We start from the raw sequence: 17,726 nt of genomic DNA, 5'->3' as shown, positions 1-17,726 counted from the left end.
TGTCTCAAGAGGACGAGGAGCAGTTTCTAAACCATTTCTCAGGACAGGAAAGAAGGCTGAACACTTGAGGTCGGCTAAGAAATACCAGAATTTTACAGTGGATGACAAAAAAAAAGTCTTTATTGATTAATCCGACAAAAGATTTATGTAAGGAGACAAACAGGAGAGAGAATGATACCACGGTGGACACCTGCACAGGATCGACTCCTCCAGAGACATGCTCCACCCTCTGGTTTGATCTCTGGGGAAGGTTTCACACTGCAGCAGGATAATGAGCCCAAACACACCTCAAAGCTTTCACACAACCACCTGGAGACTAAAGAGGAGGAAGAGGAGGTGGAGGAGGAGGAGTCCTGACTGTCCTGGACCTTCCTCCACAGTCACCTGACCCTAAACATTCATGGCGGCACTTGAAGACTGAGGAAGCGAAGCAGTCTGTGACGTCACAAGAAGCTTTGTGGAACAGTGTCAAGACATGCTGGGATAACATGAGTCAGCAGGTTTTACACCTTAACTTGTGGGGTCCATGCAGCCTGGGTGCTTTCTGTCATTAAAGCAAAAGGGGGTCAAGATATTCTGACATTCATGGACTTTTTTCCAAAGATTCAACTTTTTACTGATTCACTGATTGTTGATAAATCTAGTTACCTTTGAAAACATTTCTGGGGTAAATCATGAATCTGATATAATAAGGTATTAATAAAACTAACATTAAATCATTATTACAGTGACATGGACAGACAGTTCAGTGATGAAGCAAATAAAGTACATTTTACTTTTCAGAATAATGTTCTGTTCTGTCAATCCAGACTGAAATAAACACAGAGTTGCCGGTCGTGACATTAAATGAGTCTGAGGTTGGTCGCTGGTCTGTTTGCAGGTTCATGGAGAGACAAACTTTATTTTGGTAACATGTTTTCAAACATACACGTTCACAAAAAACTACACTGTGAGTCCTGAGAAAGTTGTGACACCTGGGTCTGGTTAGAAGTCACCCTGCCCCTGTGTTAATGAAAACTATTTGGATAATGAGGAATTTAACTGATCAGTAAGTTTTTATTAAACAAAATATTAAAGGGTGAGTGGTTAACATTCAATTTGGCTGCCAGATGTTTTGAGTGAAAAAAAAAGTAGAAAAAATAAAAATGATAATATTGTTTATGCTGTTTTGTTTTTCACGAATTACATTTCTTAATTATTTCCATTTTTTCATAACCAAGTCCATTAAGGGGAACTTTGTATCCTAGTGCCATTTTGCATTATACAATAACCAAAGGTAATTGTATGGAGGCCAATTTCTGCCAGTTAAAGATAAAAAAAAAGAGAAATTATGAAAACTAAGCTTGATGGAAAAAAATTCTGCAAATGTAAAATATTCCTATAAGTCATAATTATGATATTAAGTCATAATTATGAGATAAAAATAGCAAAAATGGAGATAAAAGTCATATTCACAAGACATTATGAGATTTAAAAATCAATTATGAGATATAAAGTCTTAACTATGCGATACAATAAAGTCAAAATTTTATGTAAATGTCATATATTTATAAGATAAAAGTCAACATTTATCGTATTATTTTTTCCAAGTTTTCATCAATTTCTTTTCTTTAACTGGTAGAAATGGGCTTTTCTATGTTTGCTGACTGCCCACTGTTGTGTTTCAGCTTTGGCTAATTTAAATTGTTTAAACCACAACGCACCGACCACAAGATGAAATATACATTTAATATTTAACAACAAATAATAATATTTAATGTAGTTTTGAGTGTCAACGCTGACGTTTCCTCTGCATTAACTTAATTAAAGTGTTGGTTGTTGTCGCCACACTTGTCCTTGAACTCCTCGGGAAAGGTTGTAAACATTAGCTGATGACGGAGATCTCGCGAGAGTACCGAAGAAACCCGAGCGCGCGGAGGAGACAGACCGGAAAGAGCCGAGCGGTCTTCACTCTGTGTCGCCCCCCCTCCTTTTTCAACATGGCTGCTATGTCTGCTCTCTCAAGTAACGCTCAGATTGGAGACTGACTCGATTTCTACCTTCCAGTGCCTCTTAACTTTTGGTGTACATCAACTTCGCTCGGATGCAAATCACGTCCTACACCTTTTTGTCTCCCCTGGTTTCATTCAGTGGAATAACCTTCACCAATCACTCCCTCCACTGGGCCTTTTTTTTCTGCCCCAAAAACAACCAACTGCCAGCCAACAACAGTTTCCAGTGCAATGGTTTGAGTGGGTGCACACAGTTTTCCTCTTCATGAACAATGTGTGAAAACTGCGCCGAGCTGGTGGAGGTTTTAAATGAAAGTAAGTAAACAAATCGTTTTTATTTACACCAGAACCGACGCTGAACCAAACCTGCTTGATGTTAGCATCGCTGTCCACTGAAGCTTCATGGGGAGCATGTTAGCTCGGAGGCTAGCTAAATATAACTTTGTGTGTTTTCTGGATGGGCTCGTCTTTCCGTCCGGACTTTTGCAGGAATAAGACAGCGGACGTGATGACATTGTTTCTGCGTGTGTTGCAGTCGGTCAACGTTGTGTCTTCGTGTCGGACCGTGTCGGTTTGATATGAATGCAAATGCCTTTTTCCCTTCCAAACTGGCAGTCAGTTTTTTTTGGGGCCTGTCTGTCAAACACTCCTCACAGAACTCACACAAGCTAACTCCTAAATCCACTCTGAATTTTAACATCTCGACCATTTTTTGCGTGTGACATTACAGCCACGGCTCACGACACGTTAGCACCGGTTACCATGGTGCACACGAGCGATTTTGAAGGTTGCCGCTGTTGCTAAAAGGCGGTTTTTCACGGATTTTGAAGTTAGCTGAGTTAGCTGGTTTAGCTAGCGAGCAGCCTGACTTTGTTTGATGTGTTTGTCAGGTCAGTCTGCTAGCTGTCCACTACGCTGCCACCCATTGTTTTGCGGATGGTCTCGTTCAGTGTTCAAAATGGCCTGCTAACTGTCAGCAATACGCTCACGGTCGATATTGCTGACACGAATATAATAATGTAAATGTCTTATGTGTGTTTTGGCGAGCATGATAAATGGGAACGTAGCTTTAGCTCGCGGCGACTAAGCTAGCCCAGAAAATTAATGGCTGCAACGAGGCGCATATTTTGGCACATAGCACATCGTTAATCCTCAGTAGCTTTGTGAATATATTTCGGCCGATGTCTCGTGTACACCAGCGTTACTTTTGGCTGGTTTTTGGTGGAACAATTATTTCTAATGTTTGCCATCAAGTCGCGTTTCACACTCGGGGGGCTAACGTCAACTTAACCCAGCAAACGTAAATACAAGGTTGCCTTTATAGCTAAAAGTTAGCCGTCAGTCCAGGCGTGCTAACCAGGCCCTGCTGCCCTCCACAGCTGTCTGCAAGAAGCTAAACAAAGGTTTTCATGTGTTATAACACTATTTTTTTAAAAAGCAGTTACTATGCAGTGATTTGCGGGTTATTTGTAGTTTTTCTGTGTATGTTATGAACCTGTGTGTGTGTGTGTGTGTGTGTGAAGTGGAGGCTCCTCCTGCAGGATCTGTAGGAATCCACTGTAACCTGAACGCAGCATGTTCCCACTGGGTCAAACTTTACCTACAAACCAGGCTGATTTCTTCTTTGACGAGCTGGCATGTTGTTGTCAAATAGAAGATTAACACTTGTGTGTATGCATGCACACATTTCACTCCAACGGTGAGAGACTGAGATGTGGCCACCTGTTATTGGAGGAGGAATGTCATCCTCAGTGTATATGGCTAAAAATATGTGGACGCCCCAACACCTCAGACACATACTGACGAGTGTCCGGGCCGGGGTGAGCGCAGAAATGAGAGGAGGATGTTTTATGTCATCATGCACTTCAAGAAAAATGTGGAGAATGAATTTGACATTTCAGGATTAAAGTCGACGATTTGACTCTACATCCAACAGCATATACGACCGCCTCGACACAATGTCTTGTGTAGATGAATTGGTGAAACTGTACTTCTCATAAACACAGTGTAGTTGTCAGTATTAGGACTTTGAAGAGATCGTTACACGACACACAGTACGTTACACTCCAAGGATGTAGTAATGGCAGAGATCGAGGCTCGGACAGCTCGTGTAGCTGTCAGTCGCTCCCCTAACTGGATTTGATGGACCAGATGAGTCGACTTGATTGTTGACATTTCGACTTTATTCACAAAATTGTATTTCAACTACGAGAGCTGTCCGAGCCTACGGTCTCTGCCATTACTACATCCTTGGGGTGTAACGTTCTGTGTGTCGTGTAACGATCTCTTCAAAGTCCTAATACTCTTCCGTAGACATATGTTAAGGCTGAACATTTCATTTTTAAAACCATGAACCTGCAGACTTTAGGACGTGGCTGCAGAGATTTGCTCTCCATTCTGCAAAGAGAGCATTAAATCCATTTCATACGGGAGACGCACGCATGATATTGCTTTATTTACATGTTAAACCTGCGTCCTTCATTCTTAGCAGAGACTCTAACCTACGATGTAGTTAAATAAACAGGCTTTCAGTTTCTCTCAGTGGACTGTATTCCCGAATCAGTATCTATGGTAGTGAACAGGTCCAGTTGTCTACGATACAGCACTGGATGACTGAGAACCTTCATCAACGTGAGAGTAAAATAGTTTTTTATCCTGTTGGTGCCTTGAATTACACGTGATGTTTGTCTATTTAAAAAGCTAATTTTTTAACTTGCAATTTGTCAAAACATTGTTGAAGAATAAGACTTTGAAAATATGAAATTAGAAAGACAACACACAAACATCAGTCGTACAAGTGTTGTCACACTCACACTCACTGATATTAAGGATGCACGATACAGATTTTCTTTGCCGATACAGATAACTGATAATTTACCTTCCTCTCGAGGCCGATACCGTGAAGATAACCGATAATTTCGCATTTATGTTTTTTTATATAGATTAATAACCTGTAGTTTCTGCACACCTGAGGGTAAAAACTGAGATGTAGTGAAGGAGGATGGATGATGTAATATTTCTTCTTCTTCCCTGTGTTTATTGGTGAAACCTTTTAAGATGCACACAGCCACCTCCTGTGTCAGTGAATAATAATCTTTTAAATTAACGAACACGACATGTCTAATTCATGGCGTAATTCAAACAGGATAAAAAAATGATGTGTCTTGCGATGACCCACCATATAAATATTTTTGGGGGAACACCAGAAGAGGAGAGACTCTCTGCCAGCACTTTCTGTTTCGGCTGTTCTTCCTTTTGTCTCCTTCTTGTTAGAGCATCTGTCAAGTGATGTTTTAAAGGTCAATATCATTACTTTTCCTTTTTTAATAATGACAGCTGCTCACCAAAGCCCAGACAGCCATGCTCGTCTGAAGCCGATGAGTGAAATCGGCCGCTGATGTCGGCCCGGCCAGAAGCTGTTGTTCCAGTTCATCCACACCGGTGTTGGATGAGGTTGAGCTCTGTGCAGACCAGACACGTTCTTCAACACCAAACTGGGAAAAAGGATTTCTTTATGAATCTGGCTCTGAGGACGGGGGCTTTGTCATGTTGAAGCAGGAAAGGGACAAACACAAACTGCTGGAAGAAGTCATTGTCTGGAATATCATTGTACGCTGCAGCATTAAGATTTCCACACATTGTATCTGAGGGGAACTCCAGACTAGAAGTTTCCAAACAGTGTCCACCTATTCTTTGGCTATATCGTCTATTCTGAATGTAGCAATTAATACTGTAGCAGTGTGGTTCCAGTGTTGTTCGTCCTTGTGTCCTCATGTGTGGAGCAGTAACACACTGCAGTCATCACATTACTGTTGTCTAATCTTGATGCCTGTAAGAAAATCTGTGTATTTTTGGGAAACTCCGGGTGTGGTGTGTAATTGGTGTTTGTCACGTAGCGTGAGCTGCACGGTAAAAACCTGACAGTAGCTTTAATTCTCACCTGCATTCTTAAAGGTTCACCCAAAAAATGGAAATTCAAACGTCATTACGTGTTTTTTTTTTTCCCCGTCTTTTTACAAAACTCACTAAACTCAAATATTTAATGTTTATCACAAGCAGCCATAGATTAACTAAGCCTAGGGCTGCAGGATATGGTGAAAATAATGATATTGCTGTCATTTTGATGTATGATTTTCACACATTTTCACTGTGAAAATGATTAAAATCCAGATGATGTGACATGTGTTGGAGTCTGTACCAATCGAACATGTTTTCTTAGATCTGGAGAACAGGATTTGTAGGTCAGGACGTCTGCAGCTCTACAGCACTTCATTAAAATGCTGTTGGTAACACATTTTATATTCATCAAAAATATTGCAGCATCTGCGATTTGTCTCTTGCACTCAGACGCATTGAAATGTATTTAATTTATTAATCGTGCAGAACATGAAGTCAAATGTGAAACTGGTCAGAACTGGAAAGTATTTGGTTTGAATCAGGAACTTTCTGATGAAGAGTGAAAATCTGACCAAGCAGCTTTCAATACTCAGCTGCGGACGCTCGGTACCGTGGATGCATTTTAGCTGTTAGTGTTTCGGATCAGCGCCACTGCACACACACTTTCACCTCGCTGCTTGATTCTGACTCACGTAACAGGACAGAAACCTGCTGCTCGATGTGCTTTTCACCAGTTCAGCTGTGAAACTGGTGAAACTCAGTGAGAACTGGTTGTGTTTTTGTGTGTATGAGGGGTACAGGTATCGTGTTTGTATCAGACGCCTTTACAGCTTTCACTGATATAAACCGGTGTTGTTGAGCGTCGGGTCGGGGGCGCCACAGCAGGCTGCTGCCAGCTGTGACAGCTCTGTCTGCAAGACTGGCAGGTCCATGTGTTCAGTCTGTAGGTGACCTGCGACCTCAGATTTGCTGCAGCAGCATGTGTTAATGTGTGTGTGTTAGTGTGTGTCTGTGTGTTTGTGTGTGTGTGTTTGTAAGAGGCAGAATCCCCTTTTACAACAGGAGCTGTGTTGGACTGGTGTTTCCTAACGCAGCAGGGCGGATCCACGTGGTCTCCACAAATGGGAGGATTTGCTGCTTTTTGTGTGTAAATGTCTTTGGGTTTTGGGCTGTTTTCTAAATTAACTGATGAATCTGTGATGTTATATAATGATTAGGATCAGACGGTGCATCTTATAAATCTAGCTTAGACATTCATCACATACAAACTCAAATAAGTTTATTTACTTTAAAATATAAGCAGAATGATGCGACTTGAATCATGAAGAATTGACTGTAAAGCAGAGCTGCAATGAATACTTGATAACTTGATTAGTTGATCGAAAGAAAATTAGTTGCCAGCTGTTCTGATAATAATTAATCCTTTATGTCACGTTTCAAACAAACATGTCAAACATTTTCTGCTTCCAGCGTCTTAAATGTGAGGATTTCTTTGTGCTTTTCTTTGTCGTGTATGACGAGTCTTTGGGTTTTTGGACTGTTGGTTGGACAAAAGAAGCAGCTTGAAGACGTTTGTGCTGTTTCATTGTTGGGAAGAAGCTGGTTTAGTGTTGCTGTGGGAGGATTGCTTCATGTGTGGAGCAGATGACATGACAACCTTTGAGATTATTAAGTAGACTTGTGTTTGACTTGTTTGTGTTGCCATGTTGGGGGATGTTGACTGTAGAGACGGCAACATCGACCTTGTGTACAGGTGGCCTGACCACCTTGGTCAAATATCAGATGGATTAAGGTTTAGTTCAAACATTGATCCCCTCAGGATCGACTGAAACATCCAACATCGTCATCAGGTTACATTTCAGTTAGTCCAATACTTTGATGTTTGAATAAATACCTGTTATACTGATTTAAATCCCTTCGGCACTAAACAGCTGTATGCTTAGCTCAGCACTCAGCTGTTTACTTACGCTCAAGTGAACATGCTAACTAAGATGGTTATCATGGTAAACGTACCTGCTGACATCAGCTTGGGAGCATTGTCATTTAGCGCCGGTTAGCATGCTGTCGTTAGCACATCCACAACAAAATGTCACTTTTCACTGAGAAAATGAAAGAAATTTAAATCTGAATTTACTAAATTGGACGTTTGAACAGTTGTTTGTGGTTGTACGGGTGTGTGTCCAGTGGCCGTTGATTTCTACAGTTGAAACGAAGAGTTTTTAGTGTAAACGTTTTAACACGTCTACAGAATATGGAAATGATGCAATAAAACTAAATTACGTGGTTTATAAAGTAGAAAAAAAGGCAGTTTGGCTGTTTTTACTCATGTTTTTGCCTTACAATTTAATGCAAGAAATTAAAAATATTTTCTAACTTAAAATACGTTCCTCCAACGGAAAGTGTATCTCTGAAATGATCGGGTGTTGTGACAAGCAAATTAAAAAAGCAACTAGTAGATATAAACACTAATATAATAAAAATAACCTTCTCACCATCGCTGATTTGTTTCCAGGAAGTTTGCTGTAAACTTTTGATTGACACGACTGACGACTGGCTTTCATTGAACTATTTATCATGTAAATACCGATTGTTTGCTGGAGTGTCCCTAGATTATTGAAGCAAAATACTGGACCCTTCAAAATGACCCTGACACATAATAAAAGTAATATTTAATATAAGCGCTGCTGGATTTTCTTCACCTCTTCAGACTTGTCTCCTCCTCCGTGCAGATTAGAAGAAGGTGTAACTGTGAGTAATCCTGCTCTGCTTCTACCGTTCAATACAGAAAACCATATAATAATCATCACGTGAGCTGAAATAATAAAAAAAACAAGGAAACCTATTGAGGAATGTCTTTTATTTGACATATTTTGTCATTCTGAGCGCTTCAGGTTCTTCTTCACCTGCTGCTGCCTTCTCAGAAACACATCTTGGTTGATCGGCACTGATTATAGTGTCACAGCTGGAACGTTTCTATTTAAACGCCTCCAGTCTGGCTGAACGTTACAGTGGCTGCTGAGCTGAGGAGTGTGATCACACAGTGCCGGCGTCCTCCTCCTCTTTGTATTTATATCCTCAGTGAGCTGCAGCCATAAACTGAGTTTAACGTCGGCTCCCGTGTGCCTGTTCCCAGACAACATCATCATCAAAGCAGCGAAACGACTACAATCCCTCAGCACGGCGGCAGGAAAACGGCCAAGGCTGCCGGGCCGGTGTCCCAGAACACCCGTGTGTGGAAGTCGGCCTCAGAGGAGCTTCTGTTCACACGTAGAGCTCAAAGAGTTCTGGTTCAGTTTCAGAGAGGAAAAGTTCCGGCCTGCGCGGCCAAGATGGTTGATAGGTTACTATTGTTTCTGTTTTTTTATGTTCTGTGTCTTTGCTGCCAAATTCAGGTCAGTGATTCAGTGGAGACACTTGATTCCTCTGAACTGAGTTTGACTGATATGAATCTTTGAAGGCCAAAACAAAAACAGTAACGTTAGACTGAAGCTGTCGGAGTCTGGTGCCGATATTTAATGTCATCGTACAGCTCATTGGATTATCAGTATTTGAGAGTAAACATCTGAACATAGTTGATACATTTAAACATAGTGGAGGCTTCGTGGCATGATCGAAGGAATTTGTTCATATTGTCCTTCGATCCTTTTAATTGTTTTTTTCCAAATTCAGACATAACGATGTCCTTTAAATTAATTTATTCTTTATTTGGTATTGCTGATGCACTGAGTTTTCCTTTGGTCTATATGGGGAAGGCAGAAATAAGCCTTAAGCCAAAGTTAAGTTAAGTTTGGAACTGAAATAATTCATTCATTCAGTGAAGATAAACAATTTTTCCTGTTTTCTGGGAAAGGTCTCTTTATTCCTCTCACATACATAAATATCCCCGACTGTGTTAACCCTTCGACAAACACTATGTTTCCCTTTTCCAACCATTTTTCAATTGTCACTCCGACCAGTAGGGTTTGTTTTCACCCGTGTTTGTTCTTTGGTTGTTGTCGTCACACTGGGAAATGAAATGATCTGCTGATCTCAGTAACTTCTGTTTGTTATTTCACATTTTGCTCAAACATTTAATCTAGAGAGACTTGTCGAATTGTTTATATTACTGTGAAGCGGTACAAACCCTCAAACAAGTGGACAAAGGCAAATGTTTGGACTAGAGTTTCTTTAGTTTAGGATAGAAAAGGGTCCAGTGTGGACTGTGCGTGTCTGTTGGTTGGTTGGTTGGTTGGTTTGTCAGCAGGATTACACAAAAACTACTGAACAGATTTTCACCACACTTGGATGGAGGATGAGTCTCAGCCCAGAACAGAACCCATTAATGTTTGGTGGATCCAGATAAAGGGATTTAGGAATATGTTCTCACTTTCTCTAACATTGTGAGATAGGGCTGATAAAGACTATAAAACATTTCTGTGTTTGAATTTCTTTTTGCATGTCACTCTGTATTGTAGTTAAAATAACACATTTTCAGTGCGAGATGTCTTGAGATGTGTCCGGCTGATCTCTAACAGCTGCTCTCTCTCGTTCCTCCTCAGTATCGGATGCAGACAGCAGTGAAGGAGGCTTCCAGCTGAAGAAGGAACATGCCCTGCGAGTGCTGGGCTACATCAGCTCCTGGACACAGAGGTCAGTGCTGCTTCCTCTGACATCTGACATCATGAGTCACCTGATGTTAAAGTTTACATTAGCCGTTGTTTCCATTAAGCATTTTTAAGGAATATCACTTTACAAATTTTATTCACTGTCTGTAAGCAGTAGGCAGTAGTACGTGTGGACTGATGAGGAGATCAAACAGTTCCTCATCATGCAAGAACAATTACAACTTATCGCCCTATCGAAAGTAATTCCTGAAGACCTCTCTCCATCTTGTCTCCTGGTTTGTTTACCTCCAGCCTCTGTTTACTTCCACATCCACGCGTGATGTAGCCACGTAGCCTACATCGCATCATCCTGACAAAATTACGCTTTACGTAGCCGAGTTCATTCACTCAAAACAGTTTATGGAAACACACCAGATTCGCATTTTCAAAAGTTTGCTTAAAATTGGCTTGACATTTTGTGGAAACATGGCTATTTACTGACTTCATTTGGCTCAAACAAAAGCAAGTAATGACGCCGCTTTCCTTGATGCTTCCAGCTTCAGACACAGGCTGGTTCCTTTAAAACGGGCGTTTATTGCTCGAGAAAGTCTTGTGTTTCTCATGCATCCTCCCCTCCCGTGCCATGAGAGCTATATTCGAGTAAAATACAAAATTATTGTGTGATATTAAAATGTCACACAGCACATTGTATGTAAACAAATGAAAATACAAAATGACTGTTAGCGACAACAGTGAAACAAAGGCTCCTCTATCTGTTAAACATCAGCACATTCTTGTAATGTAACCCGTTAATCACATTTTTAACCCCTTTTAAACTTTAAATAAATAAATAATTTCTTTATTACCAAATTTGAACTGAATGTCTCAACAGAAATTCAGTATGAGTGAATGATCTGCAGGCAGTGCTGAATGTGTAGTTGGTGTCAGCTGTTCTTTCCTTCAGCAGGATAAAGGGATAAAGGTTGTCCAGGCAGCAGGACTGTGCGTCTTTCAAAAACAAAAAAAAAGGGAGAAAATCTCAAATCTCATTTGCGAAGGCTGGGAAACCCTCTTGAAAGTGATTTAAAAAGCTGTGAAGAAATTGTGAAAACAAGGACAAACTCCAGTCACAGTTACAGTCTGGCTTCTTACCAGCTGGGATCATCCAGCCAGAGGACATTAATGAGTCATAACGTCGCTCTTCACACGCTACAGTCCAGTTGTTCTGGTTTGTTTTCATTCATCCAGCTGGAAGGTTTTAATATTTGGTGTGGGAAGGAGACCCGAGGACGCTGAACTAAACAATCAAAATCTGCTGACACATTTGTTTATATGTTACCAAGAAGCAGTCATTTGTTGTGCCTGCTGGGGTTTATTTGTTAGTGTGCACTGCCTGTTGATTAATATCTTAAAAGTGAAGTATTTAAACATTTTCACATCGCAGTCAAAAACACTCTTTGGAGACAAAGAGAAACAGGAAAAATAAAGTAAAAGCCCCTTCAGCCTGTCGCTGTAGGATCCACGATTTCACCCATTTAGTGCGATATCTCCAAATTTATCTCCTCCCCCACATTTGTTCCTTTTCATCAGACATATTCTCAATATTAGTGATAGTTGTCAAAGATGCTGCTTTATCATAAAAAAGGTTGGTTATATTTGCAGTGTTGTGGTTTCACTTTTTGAAAGATGAATTTAGACGACCGCTACCTGGTGGTCTGGAGATATATTTCGTCGTCGTTGTTTTGCCGTCGTGTGTTCGAGTGCAGCTCTTTGGCCGAGACACAGCTGATGTGAAGCAACGTTACAGTCGGGCTTCTTCAGCGCCGCCAGCTCTGGATGTCAGTTTGGTGTGTCTGAGCCATAATGCTTTCAAAGTGCTGCCAGTGCGTCACCAATAATTGTTTCCCCAGGAAACTCTTTGATATAATAAAGACACCATCTACATTTAGATTGGTTCCCTAAAACCTCACTGTCACGATGATAAAAAGTCCTCATTATAGAGTAAATGAAAGAATATACTTGTGTGTTGTTGGTAGTTGTTACTCTTTAGTCTTTCTTGTTATTCAGTAACTGCTAAGAAATGAAGCGGTTTGTATCGGGGCAAGTCAAAATTGCCTTTGGACGAGTAGATTTTTGACCCACTTGAAGAAAAAACAGTGCTGATTGCCTCTTTAACACTTCCTGTTTCTTCTGCGTTGTCTCCAGACAATGTCTCTGCTGCTTCAAAGAGTACAAACACCTGGAGGTCTTCAACCAGCTGGTCTACGCCCTCATCAACCTGGTCATCGCTCAGATCAGCAGCCTGAGAGACCGCCTCTGCAGCGTCCAGGACCACACACGTAAAGGTGGCGTGCCTGGGACTGAGGGGGTGGGTTCTGAATGGAGCGGGGGCGAGGCTGCGTCCGGGCCCCTCCCCCAGCCTTCCTCTCCCGGGGAGGACGAACCTGTGAATGTGGAGAGAGACTCTGCCGAAGAGGACGGCGACACCCCCGATCTGAACCAGAATAAGACCCAGAACCAGGGTCAGGGTGCCAACCAGCCATGTGAAGCCCAAATGGAAGCACTGGGCCCTGGGGAGAGCGCCAGTGGGTCCGTGGGTGGAGACGGTGGTGTCGGAGCAAACAGCAGCAGTGACAGTCAGGACCCGTTCAGCTCCTGGAGCACAGAGGAAAGAGAGAAGCTGCTGCTGTGTGCCGCCAAGATCTTCCAGATCCAGTTTCCCCTCTACACTGCCTACAAACACAACACACACCCCACCATAGAGGTAAGACCCAATCACACACCTGACACACCAGTACAACTTCAGGAAGCCCCTGAACCCGGCTGCTGTTCACCAAGAAAATTGTTCCAGCATTTAAGTCGCCATAAAACTGAACATACAACTGAATGAACGTTTTTGTTTGTGTCTGGATTAAACCAACAAACTCTAGATTTAATGAACAGTCAAACGAGTGATATCGATTTATTTACTAATGAGGACGAGGAGAGAGATCAGTGTTGAGCAGCTGCAAGCATGTTGGGTTAGTCTGCATTTGTGCACGTGGACTAGAAATAAGTTTTCTGAATGCTACCGTGCACTAGGGCTGCACATTGTAGTGCCTTTTTAAGGGGGTCAGCATATTTTGATTATTATCGGGATAAAATTGTTAATGCTGCTATTTTTGGCCAGGATCATTTTTGTCTCGTCCCATGCCGATGAGTCTTTTGCCTTTTTTTTCGGAGCAGCTCATGCAAAAAAACAAAAATCAAAGTGACTGAACGCTGATTAAAAACCTCTTAAATATTAATATCCGTACTGGCAGATGAAGTTTAGTATCAGTCAGCTCTGTCAAGTCCTAATAGATCCGTTTCTTTCTTCACTGACAATCTGAAGCTTTTTTACTGACAAAACTAAACCAGGTTCTTCTGTTAAAGCTCCTTTTCACATCCTCTGAATGTGAACGGTGACCTGTAATTCAGAAAACCTCTGAATTCATTAACTAACAGAACACATAGTAAGAAGATTGTAATTACTTTCCTTGTAATTACTCCAGTTTTCATGTCATGCATATCCTCTAAAACGTCTGTTTCTCTTCTCCAGGACATATCTGCTCACGAAAGCAACATCCTCGGCTCCTTCTGCGACATGAACGTAAGAAATCCACCTTTTTCTTGCCTTTAGTTACACTCTTCCTGTCAATCACCCGACGCCTACAGCAGGAAACAATTCCTCACAAACATGTCGTCTTCAGGCCAGTTAACACCAATAATGTCACTGCTGCAGAACAACACAGATGTCTTCTTTCATTTCAATGAAACTCCTGATGCCTGTTTCACCATAGGCTGCTCTGAGAACCATTTTCTGCTACACACTTAAAATGTCAAATTAATCCCTGTTGTTTGTTCTCGTGCCGATCGTATTTCTGTCGTTTCTTCTGTCCTGGAACGGTTTCATTTGGAAACTGCAACAAACAAGCTGCCAGTCAGCTGTTCTGCATCCTGAGCAGGATCTGGGGGAGGTGATGATGAGAACTGGATGTAGGCCTGAGACATGTTGGGAATTTCTGTAAGAGACGAGGACGTCAGGGGCGCATCATGTGCTCAACAGTGTCACATGACTGCTGGAGAGACTCAGGATTACTGGTCACATCTTCTCTGGCTGTGTCTGAGGTCACAGTGCACACACATGTGGAGGGCAGAAAACACTGAATAACTGGAGTGTTAGTTCACTTCCTCTGACAGCACTTTTCGCTGAGTCACCTCCTGTGATTTGTCTAAAATTTCTGAAAGTCATCCCCCTTCAGCAGCAGCTTCCTCGTTAAGTGGACAGCTGTGGGGAGATGTTTGTCATCTGGAGAGAAGTTAATGTCTCAGAGTGACATTCAAAACTTTGTCAAACTCAAAGAACCAAGATGATCGGTACATTTTCAAACCTCTTGTCTCGTCTCTCTTCTCCCTCTCACAGCAGCTGCATGTGCATATCAATTTTATAATGAAATCTTCATCATACAGTTCTTCAGTAAACAAAAATGTAGGTTTCACACAAAATAAATGCACAGGAGGCGGTGGTGCTCATACCGCTTTCATCCACAGGGGCCGCCAGAATCAACAAGGATGAAAGTTCCTCCAAGCTGCTTTAATCACTAGATTTTTTAAGTACAGTTTGTTTTTGACAGTCAGTGAATAAAAAGTAAATTTAGAACTTTTTTGTCATCAAAGATTAATTTCATATTATATAATTTTGATCTCAGTGTTGAGCAAGAAAGCCACAATTGTCAATCAGACATAGTTGTGCAGACTGTTTACTTGTAAACTTACTTAAACTTGAGTATTTTCTGCTTCAGTATTTTATAAGCAGCTCTGAATAAAAACATCCTCTACTGTCGTATCGATGCTGCTCTGAAAACTAAATTTTCAGGGTTCGTACGAAGTCTTGAAAGTTTGAAAAATTCTTAATTTTAACTGTTTAATGTCGAGGTTAGGAACATGCTTGAATTTGAATACAGTGCTTGAAATATATATTTGAAAGGAAAAGATCCCACCATCATAATTTTTGTCTCCTGATGTCAAAATTAGGGATGCAGATTTTAAGCACTATCTCTGATTGATAGTCGGCTTCCTTAACGAATGATTATAGGTTAATCATTACTAGTTCATAAAATATTTTGGATGTCTTTCCATCACTTTCCACCGCTGACATGATCTATGTTTGATGCAAAATCCCAGTAGACTAAATTAAGATCTACAAGCACAGAAAAAGGCATCAAGGTACTTGAATGACAAAACTAAATAACACAAAATAATAACTTCATTTTAATCCTGTCTGTGGCTGAATACAACAACAATATTCAACCCATATTGAGGCAACTAAATGGCTCAAAATGTAAACTATCACTTTATATTGAATGATTTTTTGTATGTTTTAAATTACATTTTACATCCAAGTACTTGTCATTTGTAACAAGATAATTTAATAAAAACACAGCAATAAAATACACATACATGTGAATAAACAGCCAGCATGAAGATTAAAAGAGGAATAGAGCTTCTTACAATGGATTTAAACCATAAAAACAACGAGGATAAAATGAAAAACAAAGGGTAAATTAGAATAGAGCAGAGATGCTGGTGTAGCCAGCCGTACGTAAGATGTATAGTAACGATTTAAATGTGATAATGAAGACTCGTAGAGTCTGTAAGTCTTTGGTTCAGGTATCTTGTAGGTGCTTGAGTTTTGCTCTTGAGGGCCTTTATGAAACGTTGCATTTGCTCATGGGGAAGTTCTTACGGTCTCCTGCCCTGAGATCAGAAACCTGATCCGGCCGGCTGAGTGTCCAAATATAAACGTTGTCTGATGTGAGGTTTCATGTTGCAGCGATCTGCTCTCTGCTGGGTTTATTCTGTCCCGTGGACGAGTCGTGTTTTTTAATTTCAGTGGGCTGAAATGGCTTCACACAGGGAGTAGATTCACAAGAAAACAAGAGCTGAATCTGTCTTTTACCTGCTCTTTCCATCCGTTAGACAACATGTGACGCATGCGTGAATCACCTTCAGATAAGTACTAATGTGACAGTGATCAGAACAGAAGATGAAGCACCAAAGAAAGACACGTGTCACTTCTCGGCTAGATTACGGTTTTTAACAAAGCCAGCGTCACACTGGGTGAAAGGCAAAGTAAGAAAATATGTGTATTGTCGAAGAAAACAGTTCATGTGTTCAGTTACTGTACGACCTCCAGAGGCAGAAGGTTTACGTGAGATAAGGCCTGATATCATAGTTTTGGTTCGTGTCAGTCGGTGTGTGGAGCGTTGAGGACAGTTCTCTGTTTCGCTAAGTATTGTCTACATTTCCTGCCCTCTTTGGTTGCTTGTCAAATCGACGCCCACATTATTACAGTGTGCTGAGCCTCATGAAGTCCATGGTAACAGGCTGTCATTGGTCTGCGCTCGTGACGCTGCTCTTTGTGTTCTGAGATGAAAATCTTTAGAGATGAAAATCAATTTAATAACAGTGCTTTGGAGAAGAACGCAGTAACCTCCACAGCGTGTTAAATGAGTCCATGTGTGTATTGTAGTTTGTTTCCTGCAGATGAATTCCCCAGATAATCTGTTAGCTCGGTGGATTTTACTTTCTCACTGTAATAAAGTATTAATTCAGGTCAGCGGCGAGTCACACGGCAGTTAAGTTTCATTTCACATTTCGGATTTGCAATCTAGTTGATAATTTATTGCCAAGTGCACCAAAATTGGCACTGAACCACACTGTCCAACACGCTCATGTGGTTTACGATGGAGAGAATTTTAAATGTAGAAACGAACCTGCTAAATAGAAGTAAATGTTGAGAAATGCAGCAGGTTATTTAACAAACATTACTGTGTTTTGGAGCAGAGTTCACTGCAAGTGTTGACATGATTTCATGAATTTGTTTTAATTACGGTGTTTTTATGGCAAACCAAGTGTCAAACCTGTAGAAAACTGATCGTTCAGTAAATTGAAGGCTCATCATTTTTGTGTTTTGCTGCTTTTTTCATTGACAACTATGCCATTTTTTAATGGAGGTCAGTTTAAAGTAATTGCCCCCTGAATTGTATGTCCATATACATCTTTATGTTTTTTTGTGATTTGCAAATACAAAAACACTTTGTTGACAGTTGCCCTTAAATGAAGACAACTCGGCAAGCGCTTCCACTTCTGGAAAGCTAACCAAAAAATATGAATGAGTGATAATGCATCAAGACTTAAAGGATGAGTTCACCCAAAAATTTAAATCCAGTCA

At 40.9% G+C, this 17,726-nt stretch overlaps 2 protein-coding genes across 3 annotated transcripts in view; one reads left to right on the top strand and one right to left on the bottom strand.

The window, feature by feature from the left end:
• The window catches only part of nup133 (nucleoporin 133), a 426,297-nt gene that overhangs the window by 166,172 nt on the left and 242,399 nt on the right, over nt 1-17,726 (bottom strand). The window lies entirely within an intron of this gene.
• usp34 (ubiquitin specific peptidase 34) overlaps nt 1,978-17,726 on the top strand; it is a 53,702-nt gene continuing 37,953 nt past the window's right edge. For both annotated transcript variants that reach the window (XM_073494028.1, XM_073493958.1), the window contains exons 1-4: nt 1,978-2,306; nt 10,427-10,517; nt 12,677-13,235; nt 14,052-14,102. In XM_073494028.1, coding sequence (XP_073350129.1) covers nt 2,264-2,306; nt 10,427-10,517; nt 12,677-13,235; nt 14,052-14,102 — 744 coding nt within the window. In that variant the 5' untranslated portion in view covers nt 1,978-2,263. The remainder of the gene's footprint in view (nt 2,307-10,426; nt 10,518-12,676; nt 13,236-14,051; nt 14,103-17,726) is intronic.

The sequence above is a fragment of the Pagrus major genome, chromosome 1, assembly GCF_040436345.1.
Source record: "Pagrus major chromosome 1, Pma_NU_1.0".
Classification (NCBI taxonomy): domain Eukaryota; kingdom Metazoa; phylum Chordata; class Actinopteri; order Spariformes; family Sparidae; genus Pagrus; species Pagrus major.
This window is presented reverse-complemented; position numbering and strand designations above follow the sequence as displayed.